The sequence below is a fragment of the Rhea pennata genome, chromosome 13, assembly GCF_028389875.1.
Source record: "Rhea pennata isolate bPtePen1 chromosome 13, bPtePen1.pri, whole genome shotgun sequence".
Taxonomy (NCBI): Eukaryota; Metazoa; Chordata; class Aves; order Rheiformes; family Rheidae; genus Rhea; species Rhea pennata.
In genome coordinates this window covers 22,345,891-22,366,661 of record NC_084675.1, presented here as the reverse complement: position 1 = coordinate 22,366,661, position 20,771 = coordinate 22,345,891, and the positions used below count along the sequence as shown (strand labels likewise).

Sequence of the window (20,771 nt, the reverse complement as noted above, 5' to 3'; positions counted from 1 at the left end):
CTCTTCCTACCCTACGCGCTCTTCCTCCTGTGGCAGGACAACAAACAGGAAGGAACGAAGGCTTCTTATAAGAAACAACCAACATTTCCTCAGGCCAACCGAAAGGGGACAAAGTCCACAGCATCTCTACACAATAGGATGAAATGCTATTTTAAGCCCACCAGAATATCTACCTCTGTCTGAACAGCTGCTTTCATACAGAGCCCCTCAAACAGAACTCAAAACAAGCCAGGAACAGACACAGCCAGCAGCATGGCGGGGGGTGGGGGGGGGGTGTCACCAGAAGCCGTTAGGAAAGATGATGGTGACCAGGAACATCTAGAATTACAAATTCTTCTGAAAGACAAGTTCAGTCAGTTTGTGATCTCACACACACACAAAATCATGAATCACTCCACTTGCATTGCCTTACTTTTGCCACTCCTTTCCCAGATCAACCCCATTCTAACACTTTCTAATTTGCAAACCCTGGCTAACTTGCATTCATTGACTTTAAATGCCAAGTTATCCTGTTCATTAACATGCCTTATTTAAAGGCAGCTTCAATGAGCTTGAAAGTAGTGCACGAGTGAGTGCTGAAGAGGGACTATTTAACCTTTCGTCACAGGGTCTGCAGCCACGCAGAGCATCTCAGTCAAGGACTACTTCAACTTCAGCATGAGCTTAGACGAAGCACAGCACTCCTTTCTAGGAGGATTTTATTATTTTATGAAGGATTCTATGGTTTGGTACAAAACATCCACCTTTCTCACATTACTTTGAATTTTAAGGCATCTTTGCATGCGGGTTTTTTTCCTTTCCTTTTTCTTTTTTTCTTTTTTTTTTTTTTTATGGCTGCATAAGCTCACTGCATCGATGGTCTCTAGCCCACCATGCCTCCCTGCCTGCTCTCTCTGCCTGCTGGGTCAACAGCGCCCTAGCACTACCCCAGCCAGCGGCACAGGCATATTGAAGCTCCCGCTAGAGCCGATGGGTCTTATTTCATACTAATGTTTCTTGATGCTTTAGAAATACAAATATTACCAAGTCACACAACACTGACTGTGTTGCTCAACGCACGACTGAAACGACCAGATTTGCGCGGATGACGACAGGATAAGGACCTCTGCAACAATAGGAGGATTAACCCAAATTACTATTTGTTTGCGCTGGGCCTTTGCTCGCAGCTAGCTGAGGGCCAGCAGCTTTACGGCTATATTGAGTGCTCAGGTTAGAGCATCTCGCACTGCTACAATTCTCCTAAAGTAGTGTTTCACACAGTTTCTTTATCCCTGAAGTGCTTTGCACAACAGTAGCCTATGCAGACAAGATATGGATATAAAGCTGAAAATTTGCACTCAGCAAAAACAGTCACAGCCTGAGGCACCAGAACTCGTTCTGGAAATGGGGAACACGGGGCCAGACAGCCACGTTATCCCTCTAACAGATCACAAAGTGTCCTGGCTTGTTCAAGTGTTTGATGCCTGAGGAGGGATGAGGGGGAGGAGGAGGAGGAACAGTTTTACTAGCATTGCAATATCAGATTATACATTTCTTTAACTGCTCATCTGAAGCTTAAGAAAAAAAATAAAGCATAAAGCAAGAATTGCATACTCCTTCAAAAAAGTCCAATCCCCATATAACAAGCAGATCCTTAAAAAAAACCTCAAATGTAGCAGCCTCTTCACTGAAAAAGTTCAAGGAGAAATGTTTACCACCGGGTCTGTAAGGTTAAACAATGTTTGTTTGCTGTTAAGTTATAATTCTCCTCAGATGTGACAAGCACTGATGCAAGGAACTTGCTTTCTTCTCTTCCCTCATTAGCCCTAACTACTCTGCTGCTGTTAGAGATCAGATTAAAGTCTCCTGCTTTAATATAATTGAAAGAGTTTGCTTTCACCTTCCCAACTATTTGCTTCTCAAGTTTTCTTTCAACCCTTGCAGCTTAACTTTCTATTTGCCACAGCGTGCTCCTTTCTGTTGCCTCTACTTGAGGGAACTTGTCTGTTTGTGGCCAGGCGGGCACCTATCTGCCATTACAGCCGTCCTCCCCCTGCCTTTGGCGACGTTCCCTCATACTTCAACAGTTGCATAATCTCTGGGGAGCAGTTTTCAAATCTCTTCAGCTCGCGAGCAAGCGAAGAGCGGGGCTCCGGCGGGAAAGGCCACGGGAGGCGCTGGCGCGGTCGGAGGAATGCTAACGGGCGGCCGGCGCGGCCCGTGACGCAGCGCCAGCCACCAGCACCCGGAAAGGCCGCGCTTGCCAAAAGCCGGGATCTAGCAATTAGGGAAAGCACGGAGTCTATAAATAGACTAATAGGTGAGCGCTGCTCCACTAACGTGCATGCTGCCTATCAGGGAAACGCGGAACGATTGCAACGGCTTCGCGCATTGAGCAAACTTGGGAAACGGTTTAATCCCCGGAATAGCAAGATGCCAAAGCTGAACCCATGGCTCTGGCTCTAGAGCCCATCTGGCACGCAGGTATTTGGAGAAAAGGCGAGACGGCTCTACCCGTGGCACTGTCACGAGCACACGGGAAAGTCAGACAAAACATTACATGGGACAAAACAGCATTGTCCAGAGACGGAAATTCTAACAGCGGCTTTGGGGGAAGGACAATATGTGGAAATACAAGCTGCTCGATGAGGGGATGTCTTTTCCAAAGAAAAAGAAATTATGTTCCTTACTGAATTGTGCCTTCAGTTATTAAAATGTTTATTTTTTTTTAATTCTGCAGTTTTATTTCCTCTGAAAACGTATGTACGTGCATAGATGTTGTAGGAGCGGTGTTCATTTTGACATGGATTTTCTACAGTGAAAACTAAAGTCCAACTAGGAGTACCTGGGGTATTGCCTTAAAGTAGGACTTTCAGGTTTATTGATAAGTATTCTCAACAATTCCATTCTTTTCTGAGAAGTCATACTGTGTGTAGGTGCTGACCTAAGATTGTTGACAATTTAAAGCTTTCACTTAATACTAGCTCCTCATTCAACACAGAAAAATACAAATAGTTCTTGCCATCATCCTTCCTCCTTTTTTAAGCCCAATGCAAATGAAGCCAAAAGAAGGTCCCGCTTGCTCCCCCTCCTTCTGAGCCCTCTGCCTCTCCCATCATCAGTTCTCACATTACAGTACCAGGCTCAGGACCCTGCCAGTAGCAGATTATCTGTTATTCAATTCTAGAAAAAATAGCACAAATAATAATAATAACAAAAAAGGCAAAGAAATATATCAAGGACTTTTTCTACCAAAGACCTAAGAAGCTTGTCTGGGAGGTAAAAGAGGTAGTCCATAGCCCACCTAAGTGTTGCTAGTATGAGGGAAGGAGCATGAGAGGGAAGCAGGGAACTTACATATACAGAGCATAGGCGGTCATGAACAGCCACACTGAAAAAAGCTTCTGTAAATCCCATTTCACAGCTCAGGCAGTACCACTGCCTGACACAAATAGATACAAGAGGTCAGTTGGATTTAAGACTGGTGAATAAGGCAATTGTTCCCACCCAGCACATCTTGTGCAACAGCAACAGTGAAAGCTCTTCCACAAAGCCCTTCAACCCAGCACAAGTGTAAAAGGAAGGAGCAACCAGCAACTTCTGTCTTGCATGCAGTGAGTATGGTCATGGTGACTCTTAATGACCAGCTCCTAGAAGTGCCAATCAGCTGATACCACTTTCATCATCATCATATGATTCTGGACAGTAAGAGCTCTTCCTTACTAACCTAACATGAGCACAAATCAACAGCAAATGTGGTAATTAAAACTGCACAAATTATGGTTGCAAGTGAAGATTATAATTATATGTAGTTCTCTGTTACTACAACCATGTTGACACTGCTACTGCACCAAAACTGTCATAAGGCATGGCCAAATCCCTGCTGAAATTGACACTTCCTTTCAGAAAAAAAAAACTCATCATCAAAAATCAGTTTTCCATCTAGTAATACAAACAAAAATTCTGGCTCGTATTCAAGACTAATCCCTGCTTCCACCTGAAACCAAGTAATTCTATGTGGCATCTAGTTCTAGGCCTTCTTAGCCCTATTTTTCATTAAAACACGCTCCTCCCCACACTCACAATGTTTCAATTTCCTCCAGTGCTTGAGGAGCAAAACAGATATTCAGCCAGGAGAATCTCCAATACGTCTTGGGAAATGCAGCTTCTCTACCGCTCCCCTTCTCCTAAACACACACACATACACACTTGCGTGCCCACGCTTTCCTCAACGCTCCTTTGGGAGACTGCATCTGCTATTAGTTTCCAAGATACTGGCACTGCTGATCGGTTTTCCTGGAGATGTCTTTCAGCAGGAAATTTGGATATTTTTCTCCTGATTCTGAACCAAAAGATGTCGCAATACTAGAGCCTCCCATAAGAGAAGTTCTATATTCAGCTCTGATATTTATATAATGCATTATGTATAAGCCTAATACATAATACACCGATGAGTTACTGTACTTGACAAAGAAACAGACTATATGATCCACTTCAGAAATTCCCAGACTATTGGCCTATCTCATTCAATTTTCTCTTTCATATGGGTCAGAAACAATTTCCAGAAAAAAATGAAGAAAGTCTGGCAGTCAGAGACAAGAAACCTGACTCCTCACTACAGTTCAACCCTAACACCCAGCAGCAGATTCACTTTAAAGCATAAAATCATTCTACCCTTTCTAGCCTCTATTTTTTTCTCCATATTTAATAAAATGCCAGATACTTTTGCTATCCACAAACTCCCATGCCAGCCCTGATTCTTGTCAAATCACACGTGTCAAGGTCACAAAGGGAGTCACCTTCGTTTGCAGGACTACTTCAGCACTGGGGACTCAGCTTTCCAAGATATGCTCTAAATTCAAGGGAACAAGCTGAATATCTCAGTATCTACAGAGACCACAGGAGAGAAACTCTTCTCCTTTCAGTCAGGTTTCGAATACGCTTGGTTCTTATCTGGCATTTTAGCTCCACTTAGTGGCCACAAAGGCTAATTTGAAGTGCCTCCTTTCTCTCGAAACTACTGCTCTGCTGAAGAGTTTTGGACAATAGGGATCTCCACTCTCACCAGTGTGAGCCTGGTTCATTACCTACAGCTAAAACAACATCAAGTCAAATTTCAAGTTTGATTTCAAACACACACTTACCTTGGTAGTAATGGGGACCTGGGCTTTGGTTTTTCTTTCTCCTTTTCACGTTCCCTTTCCCTGTCCCGGTCTCGATCTCTGTCCCGGTCCCTGTGCAGCCTGTCTTTTTCGTCTCTTTTCACTCGTTCTCTCTCACGTTCCCACTCTTCTTTCCTCCGCTGCCGTTCCTTGTCACGTTCCCGTTCCCTTTCTCGTTCTCTCTCTCTCTGGCGTCGCTCCCGCTCTCGTTCTCTCTCCCGCTCTCGTTCCCTCTCTCGTTGCCTGTTCTCTCTTTCCCTTTCCCGTTCTCGCTCTCTTTCCTTTAAAGATAAACGAGAATTCACCATGACAGTTTGGTAACATCTCCTAACAAAAAAAGACTGCAGAGTTTTGAAGTCTCAGACTGCAAGCAATTATAGAAGCTTTCCCTCATTACAGCAAAATACTGAGGAAAGCCTGGAGTATGGTGGCCATCAGTATTTCCTCATTAGGTAGAAAGTGGAGGGGAACAAAACACTGCATCATATTCATCACATTTATAACTTTCAAAGGCAACAGTCAAAGATTGAATTGGCTTATTATTCCCATTTAAGAAACATGCATTTATGTTTACAAGTATTTACTCACATTGCTAATCATGTTTATAACAAGCTAACTAACTTTGCAAATAAGCAATATGAGAACAATTCATGGTGCATCTTGTGTAGCAACAGTGAGGACATGCTCCTGTTTATGCACCATTTGTGAAAAATAGCAAAGTTAAACAGCAAAAGGAAAGCCACTTTTTCAAGGATATGCCAAATACTACTGAAAAGCATCCCACTGAGCAGAAATTACCTTTTAGCCATTTCTGCCAAGGCACAACAGTTTGTACCAGGGCTAAAGGAAGGTAAGGGAAAGGGTTAGTAGCCTTATTTTCACTGAGCACTAAACCTTACAGCAGTGCAACACCAACTGACTGCATCTAGGGTTTCTAGTAAACAGCTATATGCCCTTATTTGACTCAAAGCAGCAAGTGTGCAATACCACCAGTGATGGACAGTCATACCAGAGCCTACTTCTGTAGACAAAACATACCTGTCCAAATCTAACCCTTTCCATCTGTCCCAGTAACTAACAAGTAAACCATTATTCAGTCCGATTATTTTCTGGAAACTCCCTCCCTCTCCAACGTTTCCAAGAATGGCTGCGGCTGCAACTGTAAATGAAAGCGCTGCACAACTGCTTATATCCTTTGGGCCACGCAAGAGAGGAACAGCTAACGCACACAAAGAGGAACCATCTCGGGTTAGGAGTAGGAAGGGCTACATCTGGCAGCGTCAGACTTCCTGTCTCAGACACATGCTTTTGCCCTCATCATGCTGAAACAGAACGCATTAGCATATGTGCACCTAGAGTGTGTGTTCTGTGCAGTAATTGAGTAATTCAAGATTTAACTGTTTGAAGGATTAAGAATCTTGAACATACAGGAAACAAATCCCATTTCATCAACTATATTGGAAACATGACAAGCACCAGAAGTACCTGGAAGGAAGTTTACAGGAAAAGTGTGGAAAGGGATATTACCTTACTTACTCTGTAGTTACGATATGGATCTGGGTCTGTATACTGAACCCTGAAATTCTCATACTGCCCACCACGCCAGAACCGTTCTATTTCATAGTCATAATAGGGATCTGTATAAGGATCAAGCCTACAATGAAAAACAGGGTAGGTTAGAAAGGGAAACAGCACCTTGTCACTGTACAGAAACACTACACATTCTAGGTCAGGTTTTAGTCACTGCATACTGACAAGAAAAAACATGTTCGATGGAGTACGACCATACAAAGCGGTTGTTTTCTACGTATCCCAGACGGACAGAAACAGTCTTTTAAAAATGATGCTTATCAGAAAAAGCACAAAACTTTCCTGATAAACACATCCAGCCCTCAAATCAATGTGGTAAAAATGCAGACACACCAATTGCTTTTTATAGCTACTTCAAAGGTATGCAAATGTAACAGAGAACATGTTTTACCCCATTGATTTGGAACGGCATTTTCTGCCCGTGCACACATCGCTAACCTCAGGCACCCCCATACAGGAGCATCAGAAGTGGAACAGATTGTGATCTCTCCTACTACTCTGTCGGAGGTGGGGGCCACACATCAGTTACAGCTGTACAGGAAACAAGCCTTCGCTTAGCTTTCCACCGCGAGGAGCTGAGCTTCAGAGGCCGGCCTGGAATGCCGTGCCCTGCGTGTGAAGTTACTGCATGCGAGGACGGTAAGCACGTTTGCAGCTGAGGCTCTCCAGTGGGAAACAAATGCCGGCCCTCCAGCGTACAAAGGGACTCGCAAGCACCGTGCACAACACGCCCGCCTCAATTGCAAAATTGTAATTACTTTTGTGAGGGAGAGGATCTAAAAACCACCCTCCTAAAATCTACAACACTTCCTCCATTTAATGACTTCTGTTAATATTATTTGATGTTTTGAATTCACATACTCAACAATATCCAATCCTTGCCTGGGGAGACTGAAAACAGCAGATCCATTGTAAAGGTGGGGAGGTGGGTACAGAAAGCAAGAAACTTCCAGGACCACAGAGGAGTCAGTGGCAGAACTAAGCGTAACAGTAACTGCTTTCAAGTTCTAAATTACTTTAAATCAGACTCTAACTTGTAAGTAGGGGGAGTTACAGGCAATAACAATTATGTTATTTAATTGTTATTTAAAAAATGTTATTTTACATTATTGTTTTAACAAATAAGCTAACACAAGCAAAGACGTGAGTGCTGCCCTGCTAGTCAGGTTGCTACCTGCATTTCTTTCAGTGCTTTTAAATGGTTTAAAATTTCTATTTTTCTGTTTGAAATGATAAGCCAAAGGGAAGAACACCAGCGAATCTTGAATACTGATGCTCAACTCAGCAGTAAACTTCCTGATGCCGACTAGGTGACAGTCTAACTACAGTGACATCAGGTGTTCAAAAAGAGAGAAAAAAAAATCTCGAACTACACCAAGGAAGCTCTTAACTTTTTGACCTCCTTTTTGGCTTCAAATTCAAAGCCCCCCATGCCCTTCCTATAACATTTGTGCATGTTTATTCATTTAAACAAGCACTGTTGGTATGCATTTAGGCAACTGTGGATAATTCAGCTCTTAAATCCTTACGCAAATAATTGGTATTGTCCAAACATTAAATACATCTATTCCCTTAATGAACTGCCAACCACACCTGATGAGAGAGTTGTCTGTGGCCTAGGAAGTTTTAAGAAGTGCAATGGAAAAAAAAAAGGAGAGGGAGTATTTTCTTACAATTGCAACAGTACTGGAATCAAAGACCTGCTTACCCATAGTTAATGTTTTCTTTGATGTCCACCTCCCTATAGTTTTTCAAAAAAGAAAAAGGGATTCATGAACTATTCAGGCATCTTTCACATGTCACAAGACAGTCCTGAAAGCAGTTTATTAACATTCCACCTGAACCACTAGTGGTTAGTTTGCCGCAAAGTGTCAATTCGTGCAATGAGTGTGTATATAAGACAAAACCCACCACTTCCTAGAGTTTATAAAAGTAGCAACTTCATAATTTTTCTCTTTACATGGAACAAATATATTTTATGCCACAGTCTGGTTATACATAAAGGTTCTTGAATTTTTAAAAATTCCATATGTTTGATTACTTCTATTTGACACTAGCTACATACAATGTAACACTTTGTTTTTTCATATACTCAAGTAAGAAGGCTTGTATCTAACAAAAATAGTCCTTATATCAATTAGGCAGTGGCATAAAACAACTAGAACACTGATTTAAGATGCAAATTTCCCATATAAAATTAAAAAATAAGGATACTGCAACAGTCAATCTACAGAGCACTGGTGATAATACATCCCAAGTGCAACTGAAAGACTTCAGAGGAACATAAGACCAAGATACAAACTGATTTCTACATAGAAAAAAAAATATAACTATTTTGTTACAGTCTGCAAAACTGAGCATATAGCTTTTTTATTAAAAAAAAAAAAAAAAAAATCAGAGGAAAGGGATTTCACTTCACTCCAGAGCTAATCAAAGCCTACTGAATTAAAGCCTAATCTGCCTTTTTTCCCCCCTCCCGCAATTCATTTACTCAAAATAAATGGAACTAAAGCCTTGCAAACACTTTCTCTGTGTGTAAACAGGAATATTTCCATAATTTGTAGATGTAGTAAGAACAGAGAATGTATGTGCAATAAAGAAATGGGAATTTCCCTGTATTCCCAAGGAACACAAATCTCCCTTTTAAAAATTGTTCCTCTGTTCCATTTTTTGCTTTCAAAACTTCTAAGTAAACCTCGCAGAGTCCATCACTGCATCCTTGCACCTGCTTCTAACTCTGCCTGCTCTCAGTCATGACAGAAGGAGACCTCCATCATTTTATACTTCACATCCTTGGCAGGGGAAGAGGAGAGGGAAAAAAAGAAAGAAAGATCAACTAAACTCTGAAGTCTTAGAAGTCTGGTTTTGCCCAAGCCATGCTCTGGCAGCTAACAGATTTGCTTCCTGACCGGTGTCTTACTGAATCGTTTATTGGGGATAGGTACAGATGTTAAACCAACTACCGCACCAACTCCAAATGTTACCCTTTCACATAAAGGCCCAGCTAGTCCAGTAGTTCGATGGTATTACTGCTGCCCTGAAGCTCTCGGATGTTGAGCATACTCCCAACTTTGTTTAGCATTTTAACAGTCTCATGGGTTGAAAGAAGAAAAACAAAAGGAAAAAAAATAGGAGAAGGAATATGAGGAAGGGAACATACAAGTAGATAGTGTCCTTGAGAGACCTGTATGCCAAGGACATTGAGGGTAGTAAGGTATAAAGACAACTGTAAAGGTGGATAGTGTTAAACTGGAGTAAGTGGAGGCAGCTCAAGTTTTTAATCAGTGTATAGACTACTGTAACAAAAGTTGTTGCCATATTCTGAGATGACTGTTCCTCAGATTCAGAGCAGTCTGTTAACCAAAGACTGCCATCCTGCACTTACTTCCCCGCCCCCATCTATTTCGCATAGCAAGAACAAAGCTGCATCTTACGTTGAATCTCTGACATCTCTGGTGATGCGGTAATTCCAGTCACGGAAAAACTCATTTTCTTTGTCAAATTCACGCTCATCTTCTCCAATAGTCACAGTGAACCTCTTCTCCTCAAAGTCAGGCTCTTGTTCTTTTCTCATAGTTGCTTTTTTTAATACCTGCCACAACATGAAATAAAAATATTGTAAAGGGGGAGTGTTTCTGAGACACAGTGAATAAATACTAGAATATTAAAAACCCTTCATCTTGGAAAAACTAGTTCTTCAACTAAAGTGTCCTTCTCCGTAGGATACTGGAATTTTCTTGACATAGAAAGCATAATTCACTCGCCCTTCAGCTCAGAAGAACAGCAGACAGGCAATAAAACCTTCAGACACGCAAGCTCTGTTTTCTGAGCTGATCAAAGGCATGGATGCTACAGGTGCCAAGAAAGTGGCACTGAAATGAGGTAAACTGCACCAGCTTAAAACCAGTTTTCCTTTACTGAGGACTAGACTTCAACATCCCTGAACTGCTCAGGGCTACAGAGTCTCTCTAGATCATACTCATAAGAAACCCCACTCCCTCCTCACTGGATGTCAGCTCCTCTTCACTGTAGAATAGCTGTGATATGCAACAAGCAGCAGTTAATAGGTTAAAAGCCAAAAAAAAAAAAAAAAGAAAAGAGAGAAAAAAAGAAAAAGAAAAGAAAAAAAAAGGCAAAAGGAAAAAGGCTCCTTAAAATGAGCAAGGCATTACATGCTCCAAAATACACTCCTCTAGCATTCGGCCACCAATGAAACAGGTCAGTAGATTTTGGAGAAAAGTCCGTGTATTTACCTCTTTAGCATGTCGGAGACCTCTCTCCCAGGCACTTTCTGTTGGAGGGTCTGGAGGGGGTGGAGGTAAGATTTCATCAACTACTGGCCCTCCCTGTTAGGAGGGTAAGAAAAAGACAGACACTTGACTTCAGCTCTTACGTAGCAAACACATACTTTCTAAACCAGTTACTCTGGAGTACATCCAGATACCTCAGGGAAATATCAATAGGATATAAGCTGAGGGACACATGGAAAATATTTCCCTTCTACCAGCAACTTCAAGGAGACCCTTTAAAAATATATACATATCCAATAGATGTACTGAATCTTGCTAAGATCCTGGCTCAAATAAAATCTTCCCCCTTCTGCTAGGGCAGGAGACAAAAACTATGTCCAAAAACCATAAATTCACCCAAAATATGTCCGTACCCAAGGGTTGGCTGGCATCAATGGATGAGGGCCAATAGGAGGTGCACCGTTTGGAGAGAAGGGCTCAGGCTTGGAGATCAAAGAGTAGTTTCCTTTGTCATTCACGCCAGGATGAATAAATCGACAGTTCATTCCCCAAGTACAGTGACCTGTGGAAAAACACAGTTTCATTAAACCACTGTATGCCTGAACACTACAGTGAGAGTTTGTTCAGCCCCACAACCATCTAAAATCAGTTAAGAAATAACACTGTCTTCAGACACCCAAACTTTCTTCTCTCCACGTTTGTCCAAAATTACTTATTTCCGTACACACAGACAGACACTTGCCACCTCCCATCTTCCCAGAAAGGACAAATTCAATAGATCCAGTCACAGATGAACGAACACATGAGAATCTTACTGTTGTCGGAGTAAGGGAGGAATGGATGCGTACACGTCACGAAGTGAATGTAGTAACAAGCCAATGAGTTCCTCAAGTCTTATTAATTACAAATGCTTCAAGTTAGTTTACTTTTTATAGAAAGGAATAAATACAACCTGACAGCAAAGAAAGAATTACAGCATACTAAAAATACAGAGCTCTATAGTGAGGCAGGAAATACATCACAGTTTTTCTCTTCAGCTGACTTTTTGCGCTTACCAGCATAAAGCAGGAAAGGAGACATCACTACAGAGGGCCAGGGACAGAAATCTGAAGCTGCTCAGTTGATTAACTCAAGTTATCACCCCAACGAGGTGGAAACACTCAGGGGTCTGTAACAGGGCACAAAGCTAGCTCCCAACTCAAATTCAGCTTGCCTTAAAAACAAAATCCACCTCTTCTTCTGGTAATTCACCCAATATCAAGGGACATACATTTTGCAGGTTTCCCAGTAGACATCTGCATTGCAAAGTCATTGTTAATTCTGCGCTAGCTCTGGCATTAACATGTTGATTTTAGGGGCAGTTTAGGGGCAACGGAGTTCACATTGCTGTCACCCACGGAGAGCCCCAGGAGGGCCACTTGTCAAAAATTTACACTGCACCTGGGCAGGGAAGCATTCAGTCTCCAGAAACATTCCTCAACAGTCCCAGGTTAACCTTACACTGGTATTCTCAATCCAAGACAATACTAGGTACTTTTGTACTGTCAAATATATCCAGAGCATGCAAATCCCTTTACCGAGCCTCTCAGTGACTGACACATCCTTTCTCAATGACTAGCTGAACACTTGCCAGAAGAGATCTCAAAGCGGAGCACAGGCACCTATGCAAACACTTATTATTCTTATTGGAGAATGATTACCCTGACAAGTAAGAGGCCCTGGAACATATCCCAAGGTATTTCACTGGAAGGCTTTACAAACTAGTCATTCATGAAGCTGGACAGATGCAACCATGTGACATGCTCCTCAGAGTGAGGACTAAAATCTGAGCATCCTCAGGGTCCCACATGAGCAGTGTCTAAGTTCCTTGATGTCAGTAAAGCCTTTGAGGGGCAAGCAAGAGTCAGTGTCAGCATTACCTGAATAGCACAAAACTCAAAGAGAAACAGCTACAGCGGGAGAGACTTCAGCTTGAACTTTGACTCAGGAAAATATTTCCTTGCAGCATGAGGGTGTAAGTCATGCTAAGAATTAAGGAACAAACAACTCTACCTGTAAGGCACTTCCCTGTTCCATCACAACTAAACCAAATTCACGTTTCAGCACAGGCAGAAAATTTGATACCGGAAGACATTCAGGAAGCCAGGTAAGCTATATTTGACAGTCATGTCTCTGGAAACCCCCTAGCCAGCTCCCTACCTTGCATATGCTACTGATGCAAGGAATAGGAGACTCCACCATGTTCTCCACATTTTTTTTTAATTCAGATGTTAATAAATTGTTCAAGGGCAATTGTAAATAAAGCAAGTAAATTTTAAGTAAAGTGAAGCTGAAGAAAGAAGAACAGAGCTATAGAACCTACTCTTTAGACTAAAAAAGTTAGTTATTTTAAAACAGCTGTGGTACAGTTGCAGAAACTTTGGAGAATGTTTCATGACAAGGAATTAACAAAAACTAAGAAATACAAGTGGTTAGATTTAAAAAAATTTAAGTCTTAGGTCTCACTTGCAGTAGGAACTGTTTTCTGACTTCCTGCCCTGCGTTTCTTCTATTCGAGAATGAAAATACTAATCCTATTTCAAAAAGACAGTATCTGATAGAGTATGGAGCAATCTTTCAGCTTGAGGAAAATGTTTCTCTTTAAATGGAGGATTTTTTTTTCCAGCTGACCATTTCTTCTGTCCAGTGGAAGAACTGGCCACCACCACTCCTCATCCTGTCAGGCCCAATGGCACCAAACGTTGCTCTAGGGCTTCTGGATTGCTCATGAAAACAGCCTGCATTCGAGTTGCCAACACCTGACACCACTACACAGCCAAAGCAGAAATCTGTTCAACAGATGCATTTTAAAGCATATCTGTGGGGGCTGCAGCAGCTCAGGAGGAGTCAGCATGATGTCACATTATTTCTTAAAGGAAAACAGTATTTCTAGCCTCACTTTCAATTAAAAAAAGAAAAGCAGCTAATGTTTTTTAACACTTGTTTGGGGAACTGAGTATGGGATTTCAAGCATCAATTGTGTTTTGGCAAGGCAAGAACTTGATAAGAAATGATGAGTATTTGTCATTTTTGTTTTCTGTGGGATAACACTTCAGAATCTCTTCAAGCAACATTTGATTGTTAAATCAGCCCAAGCAGTTTTATTCCATGATGTTTCAAAAAACATCATCAAGTTCTCCTTTCCTTTTTTCTATTGGGATCACCATACTTAAGACAAAGTAATTTTATCAAAATTTGAATCAACTCTATGTAAATTCAGCACCTGGTCACCAAGAAACAGGAAGGTGATACTGAGGATGCCTGGGGCAAATTTTATCATGTAGACAGCAGCTAAACAGGTGCACAACTGAACAAGAAAATTCACAGCATATTTGGAGTGCCCCCACCATTACAGTACGTCATTACCTTTCATGAAAAACCGGCAGGTGGGACGTGGCCTCACTTTTCTATCACTGGGATCTTTAACTTCTCCTTCTTCTAAGTCATCATCCTGGAACAGACAGAGAAGCTGACATTTCAAGTGGTGCATTTTTTGCAGCAACTTGACATTTCACAATACAGTTAAATATCAGTCACTGAAAACACACCCTGGAGCAAAGCACAAGAGAAATGAAATATAAAGCTGCGATAAACACCCCAGAGCATCTTTGCAACATACAGCTACAAAAAAGAAAAAACATCAGTTTCAGTGTTTCAAGTATGACCGCAAAACCGCTGAGGCATTATGGACATCTTGGAGCCACAATATAGGCCACAGTTTCAAGCTGCATCATTTCACCCAATGTATGTTTAAAGGCTCAAATTCAACAGTGCAGTGAATTAAGATTTTATCATATCTCAGCTGAACAAGGCTGGACGTGCGCTTTTAGCCCACAGCAAGCACAAGGCAATTTAGAAGTCCCTTCATGCTCTTTCGAGGCATATGAGCTAAACTGCGTTACCTTTCCTTCCCGCAGGCTAAAAGCGCACACACTGATAGTGACTGTGGCTTAGCTGACACAGGGTAATTCTCCCATGTATCAGGGCCTCTAAACTGGGGCTGCCCCCAGCTCAACACTCGCACCATACCAATTTGGTTCAAGCCAGCTCCTTCTGTTAGCTGATTTAAAATACACAGCAGTACTCCAGCGTACAAATATTTAACACAATGACCCATACATGGCATTTAACATAGTGATAATACAGACATCACGTGCCTAATTCTGGAGGACAATTTCTACTACAACAACTATAAAATGCTTCCCCAAGGCATTAAGCAACAATCTCACACCAAGCTTTTCAGGAAGAATGTCACATGTTCTCTGTAGCAAGTTTGACACCTTCCTTTTTATTCTTTAGCTCCACATAAGAAATAAGAATCTGTTCCAGCAAAACCCTACATTACCATTAAGTGCTATACAACATAACATCCACAGAAAGAAATTCTGGAAGATGAAGGTTGCTTCGAAGATTAAGAACCACAGGGGATGAAAACCAAATTACATTTATGAAATCATCTCCAGAAGAAAGTAACTGAAACTTAAAAGTACCAGCCTTTGCTTTTGTTCTCAAGGGAAAACCTTTCACTGGCTTCATTAGGCCATATCTGAGAAGTCAAAAGGAATTAAAAAGAGGTGATGATGAAGGGCAAGGCACACATGAATGGAGAGCTGTCAGAGGTATCTGACACTTGCACTCTCAGGGAAATTGGTTATTTTTCCTAAAAGACACCCTAGCCTTGGTCTGTCTCTATTTCACCACTACAGAAGTTCAAACATTTTCAGTATACGAAGCACATCTGCATAGACAGCATCTAGTGAAGGCCCTCCCTGTGCACAGCAATCATAACATCCCTGTGGCAACGACAGCAGTTGTCTACATGGAAAAGATTAAGAAAGTTTTATGTACTTCGATCAATTTAGCAGCTGGAAATGAGCAAAAATCATCACTTGGCTCTAGATAAACAAAGGAACTACAGAAACTTGGGTTAACAACTTCTTCTGCTACATTCCTTTGAGGGCAACACAAGCAGGGCTCTCCTGAACAAGAACTCATTTTAAAGACTACACATATATTCAAATTAAGTTTTGCACTGATACTGCCCCTGCTCCCAATAAAGATAGAAGTCTGAAAGCATAATAAAATGCAGAGAATTAACAGTTTCCCTAAAAGCTGTGTCTGGCATTCAATGAAATGTGAATGGTATAACCAGCTCAACTCAGCTTCTTTCAAAAGAACTGTGTGAAGTCTTTGCAAATGTTGTACTTGAACAAAAGCGAAAGTATTTATTTCTGTGAGGTCTCCTTGGAATCAGGCAGCTGTGAACCGTGTTATGAGTTAATGTATGAAAATCAAAGTACAGATTCATCTCATGCTTTGTGGGGAGAGCGCTCCTAAGCATGCTTTAGACTCTAGAGGAAAGCATTCATATTTTAATCAAGAAGTAGGCATTGAGTCAGAACTCCATAAAGTTTTTCTTTTTTAAAAAAACGGCCTGGACTCTCCTACAACCTGCAGAAATTCCTTCTTCTAACCAAATCAGAAATACACAAAACATTTCAAAGATACATAGTGTTTAACCAGATCGTCTGCCAAAATGGGCACGAAGAAGAAAAATTACCTCACCTTTTTTAAACGATAGAACTTGTCTAAGCACCAATTAGAGGTTAAAAAAAAACCCCAAATCACCACTTCTTCATTTATTTGTCAGAAAATAGCTGATAAGGGAGCAAATGGTTCTGTTTTGCCCTTAGGGTAACCAAAGCACCTAACAACTATACGTACGCTGGAATATGCTGCTCTTCAAATCAATAAAAAGGCAAGAGGGCCTCTCCAGTAAGGCCCCCGCAAGCTGGATTTCACATCACTCCTCAAGCTTTCTGAACATGAGGCCAGCTGCAGGGACAGGTTAGCTGGATAGCAAAATGCTAGCTCTCTTCCAAGCCAACTCCAGATCACGAGAACTCTACTCACTGCTACTGAAACAAGCTCATCCTCCAGATAAGCTTGGAAGCTTATCTGGAAGATGCAATCATTTTTGCCTGGGCTCAAACGCAGACTGAAATAGGTCACGATTCTACAGTTAACTCCTGCTCCCTCAGGAGGACTGGAAGGCAATCCCATTTGCCAAATCTTAACCCTCTGTTCCTTGGCCGAGAAATGCTACCAGTGATCCTATCCATAACCCACTGCTTTCTCATAAGCTCATCAGGGTGTGCTCACAATAGTGAGCACACTTAGTCTAGTTTTGCAGGAGCATTTTGGCATAGACAGCAAGGAGCAGAGCCAGCCAAGTGATCCAGGTTATCCCTCAGAGAGTAAAGAGCCCTAATGACCAAGGACTCTTTAGTAATGTTTTGTAGTCCTACTATTTGGATTTAAGTATGGTCTCAAGCAGGCGAGGAACCTACAGGAAGGACTCCACTCCACTGTTAAAGTCGCTTTGTCTTGTTCTCTTCTGCTTGTAAGAGGGAATAATACTAAGCTGTATTAAATACAACTGCTGCATTGCAGTGCCTCTTACCTGAAGACATACAGGGATAATTAAGTGCCATTTGCCCTAATCACTATTGCAATTAGAATCAGGTTTTGTTTTTTCTAAATACCTACATTTGTTCTAAACCTTGGAAGAGCAGCTACTGGGACTGCACATCACTAAACAGATTACCCAGACTAGGAACAATGTCTGGCTGGTTATGCACTTTACAGACTATCCAGTGCAATCTGGTACTCTTCCATGCTCTCAGGTGCTACTAGAGCAGCACAAACAATTTAGGCTCATACTCTTGACACCTCAGGTACGGTAACCACTCTGCAGTAGCAGCCTTCCAAGCAAAACTGAAAAGAGACTTTATGAATGCCTAGTTCACGGCTATGTGATCTGCTGTCAGCATCAACCAAAAGTTATTTAGTTATTTGAGACTCAAGGCAGAAGAGTTATTTTAAAGAACTAGAACCCTTTTATACTTGGTGGGAACAAAGCTTACTTGTGACTGTTCTGACAATATTTGGCACAGAAAATTTTTCTGCAGTATGTGGCAACAGATACCACAACCATTAAATTTGGTACATAATATGGTCTTACCAACAACAAAGCGTCTTATCCACACAGTAGGGACACAGCTAATATATTCATGTTAGAAAGAAAAAAGGTATGGCAGTTTAAGAGCCAAATAGTTCTGAAACAAAGACAAGACAGATTATCTCTCCCTGCAGAACCCTGCCTAACATGGATAACCTCCTACTTACATCAATTTCACCATCATCAATTTCTCCATCATCATCTTCTTTCTTCTTCTCCTTGAGGGGATCCTGGCCATCCTTCTCATCATCACTTTTACCACTAGATTTTTTCTCATCTTCATGGGCATCATCTCCTTTCTCCTCTTCTTCATCATCCTCACCTCCAGCTTTCTCAGTATCCTCCTCTGCAGCAGCAGCACTAGGCTCTTCAGGAACTTCCTCGTCATAGTCTAATTCATGTTCATCTAGTTCCCGAGTGACAGAAGATGCTTCATCACCAAGGTCATTTGCCCGGTCTTCCTCCTCGCCTTTGTGAGGTGGAGGGCTCTTCAGCTCCCCTCTCTGCTCATTGTTGTCAGAGTCCTGAGACTTGGGTTCGCTTAAGCGGTCCTCCTCTTCACCCTGACTCAGCCCCCTGGCTGCATCCTCTTCCTCCTCTTCCAAAACGCTGCCTTGCCCACCTCCATCAAGGTCCCGATCTGAACCACTCTCCTTCAGGATTTCATCATCGGAAAGCTGCTGGTCCTCCTCAACAGGAGAGCAGGGGTTTCGCTCAGGGCTGTCGGAAACATCCATCAGTACTCAGTAGTCTGCAGGGAGTGAAAACCAACAATCGTTACAGGGAATAAGCTGGGAAATTCAGAAGGGTGCACTTCATTTGCCACAGAACCTGTATGCCTGCATTTCATCTCTGAAAGAGGAAAAAGTTGCCTGAACTCATAAACATGGCTTATCATAGCATTTTCAAGAAGAAAATACAGAAAATATAGAGCTTAAATTGCTTAAAGAATTTATCCCAATATTATGCCAGAACTGAGAAGTGTGCTACCCTTCATATACAAAGATACAAAATATCCTTCATATTGAAAAAAAAAAAATAATGATTTTGCCCTAGAGAAGAAAAAAAAGATTTACAGCAGGGCTGTCTGACCCAAGAATCAAGATATCTCTCTTGATGGTATGATTACTCGTTCACATCTAGACAAAGGCTGCTGGTGATTAAAAACGTTTGCCCTTTGGCTGTGGTCTGCTGTTGTACCATGTCCTTAGTCCTAAAACCAGACGCTATTGAAACTCCTTCTTTACTCCCCTCATCGGTAACCAGGAGCATTTGGCTGCCTCAGAAGAGCCCGAGGCTGTGAATGGTGTTTAGGCAGGTCTTCCAACACGGAGGCAGCTAACAGAGAGAGCAGAAAAGCACATACTGCAATTTTCTGTCTTGTACCAGTGGAATAGTTAAACAGGGGCATCAGCTTCTCTCAGGATGGCTTCTTTCCAAAGAACTAGATTCACCATTTGAAAATATATGCCTTCTCCTCCTCCCTCCCCCCGCCCCCCCCCCAAAAAAAAAGGAAAAAATGAAAGGTTTTAACAGTAACAAGCTTGGGTAGGCATCAGCTAGAGGTGGAAAGCTAAAGAGAAGACCAACCCATGGCTTAAAGAAGCATATTTAAGGCTAAAGGAAAGCCATGGGATTACAAATCATCAGGATTTCTTCATCTGAAGAAATTGTACTTCAGCCACTTCTAGTTACAGTCTCCCCACAAGCTCATTCACTACTGGTGCAACAAAAACACTGCATAAATTGTCAGATTCCCCCAGCCCCCATTTTTAATGCCTTTGGAGAAGAAATACTACAAGACATTGATAGCTTCTTTAAACATATTCAGGAGTCTTCTATGTAATAAAAGTTGTTATCACTAGCCAGCTCTGCACTACTTAAGCCTTCCTGACCAAACTCCCTCACTCTTCTCTGCTATGTTCCTCTGACTGGTTCTACATAAAAAAAGGTTGCCATTTACCATAAAAATAGCAATAACAAACAGACAGAAGGCACACTAAGTCACAGCATTCAAACAGATTGCCATGCAATGTAAACACTACCAGAGCAAATCCAAGCCTTTTCAGAATCTGAAAACTGAAACCTTTTGGTAACTACAGAATTGGGGATCTCAGCACTGATATATGATAGCAGAGCAAGTACAGGGAACATGCAACACCTCCTCCATGTGTTAGGAGCACACAACTGGATATCAGGAAGGCATTACAACTTTATTATCCATGCTACTCATCTGTTGTATGAACTTCCCAGGACTGAGACTGTCGTACTGATGTCTTGTGCTTTGCCAGATGTACTGTCATCACTGAGATAACATCTCTTGCCTTCACCATAGCAAAGACATTATTAGTTAGCATTTGTAGCAGACTCTCAAGATGAAAGTCACTAAAGGAAATGCTGCTCGTTATACTACAGACAGTTTGCAGAAAAGGAACTAAGAACATTTCTCAAAAATGAAAAACATTCCCAGAAGCAGTACAAGTATATGTAAATAGTGACACCCAATAATTCTGCTCTACTTCAAAACACTGCACAAATATTAGCTAATTAATAAGCGTGAGGAGGATCTAAACACATCACAGAGCCCTCAGGATTAGAAAGGCCACTTTTTGAGTTTCCTGATGGCTACTTTTGTTTTCTTAGTACATCTGAGCAGGCTGGCTCTGCAACCAGAGTTGTGAATATTGCTGAGAAATTAAAAGCCAAATAAAAAGACTGCAGTTGCCTCTT

At 41.7% G+C, this 20,771-nt stretch overlaps 1 protein-coding gene across 9 annotated transcripts in view; it reads right to left on the bottom strand.

Annotated features, from left to right (window-relative positions):
• ZC3H18 (zinc finger CCCH-type containing 18) overlaps nt 1–20,771 on the bottom strand; it is a 50,986-nt gene that overhangs the window by 23,281 nt on the left and 6,934 nt on the right. For 5 of the 9 annotated variants that reach the window (XM_062586589.1, XM_062586594.1, XM_062586596.1 and 2 more), the window contains exons 3-10: nt 18,209–18,792; nt 14,387–14,471; nt 11,395–11,543; nt 10,985–11,077; nt 10,166–10,323; nt 8,440–8,472; nt 6,669–6,795; nt 5,124–5,422 (exon numbers count right to left, since the gene is read on the bottom strand). In XM_062586589.1, coding sequence (XP_062442573.1) covers nt 5,124–5,422; nt 6,669–6,795; nt 8,440–8,472; nt 10,166–10,323; nt 10,985–11,077; nt 11,395–11,543; nt 14,387–14,471; nt 18,209–18,778 — 1,514 coding nt within the window. In that variant the 5' untranslated portion in view covers nt 18,779–18,792. The remainder of the gene's footprint in view (nt 1–5,123; nt 5,423–6,668; nt 6,796–8,439; nt 8,473–10,165; nt 10,324–10,984; nt 11,078–11,394; nt 11,544–14,386; nt 14,472–18,208; nt 18,793–20,771) is intronic. The other 4 variants (XM_062586591.1, XM_062586592.1, XM_062586593.1 and 1 more) reach the window with 3 other exon arrangements.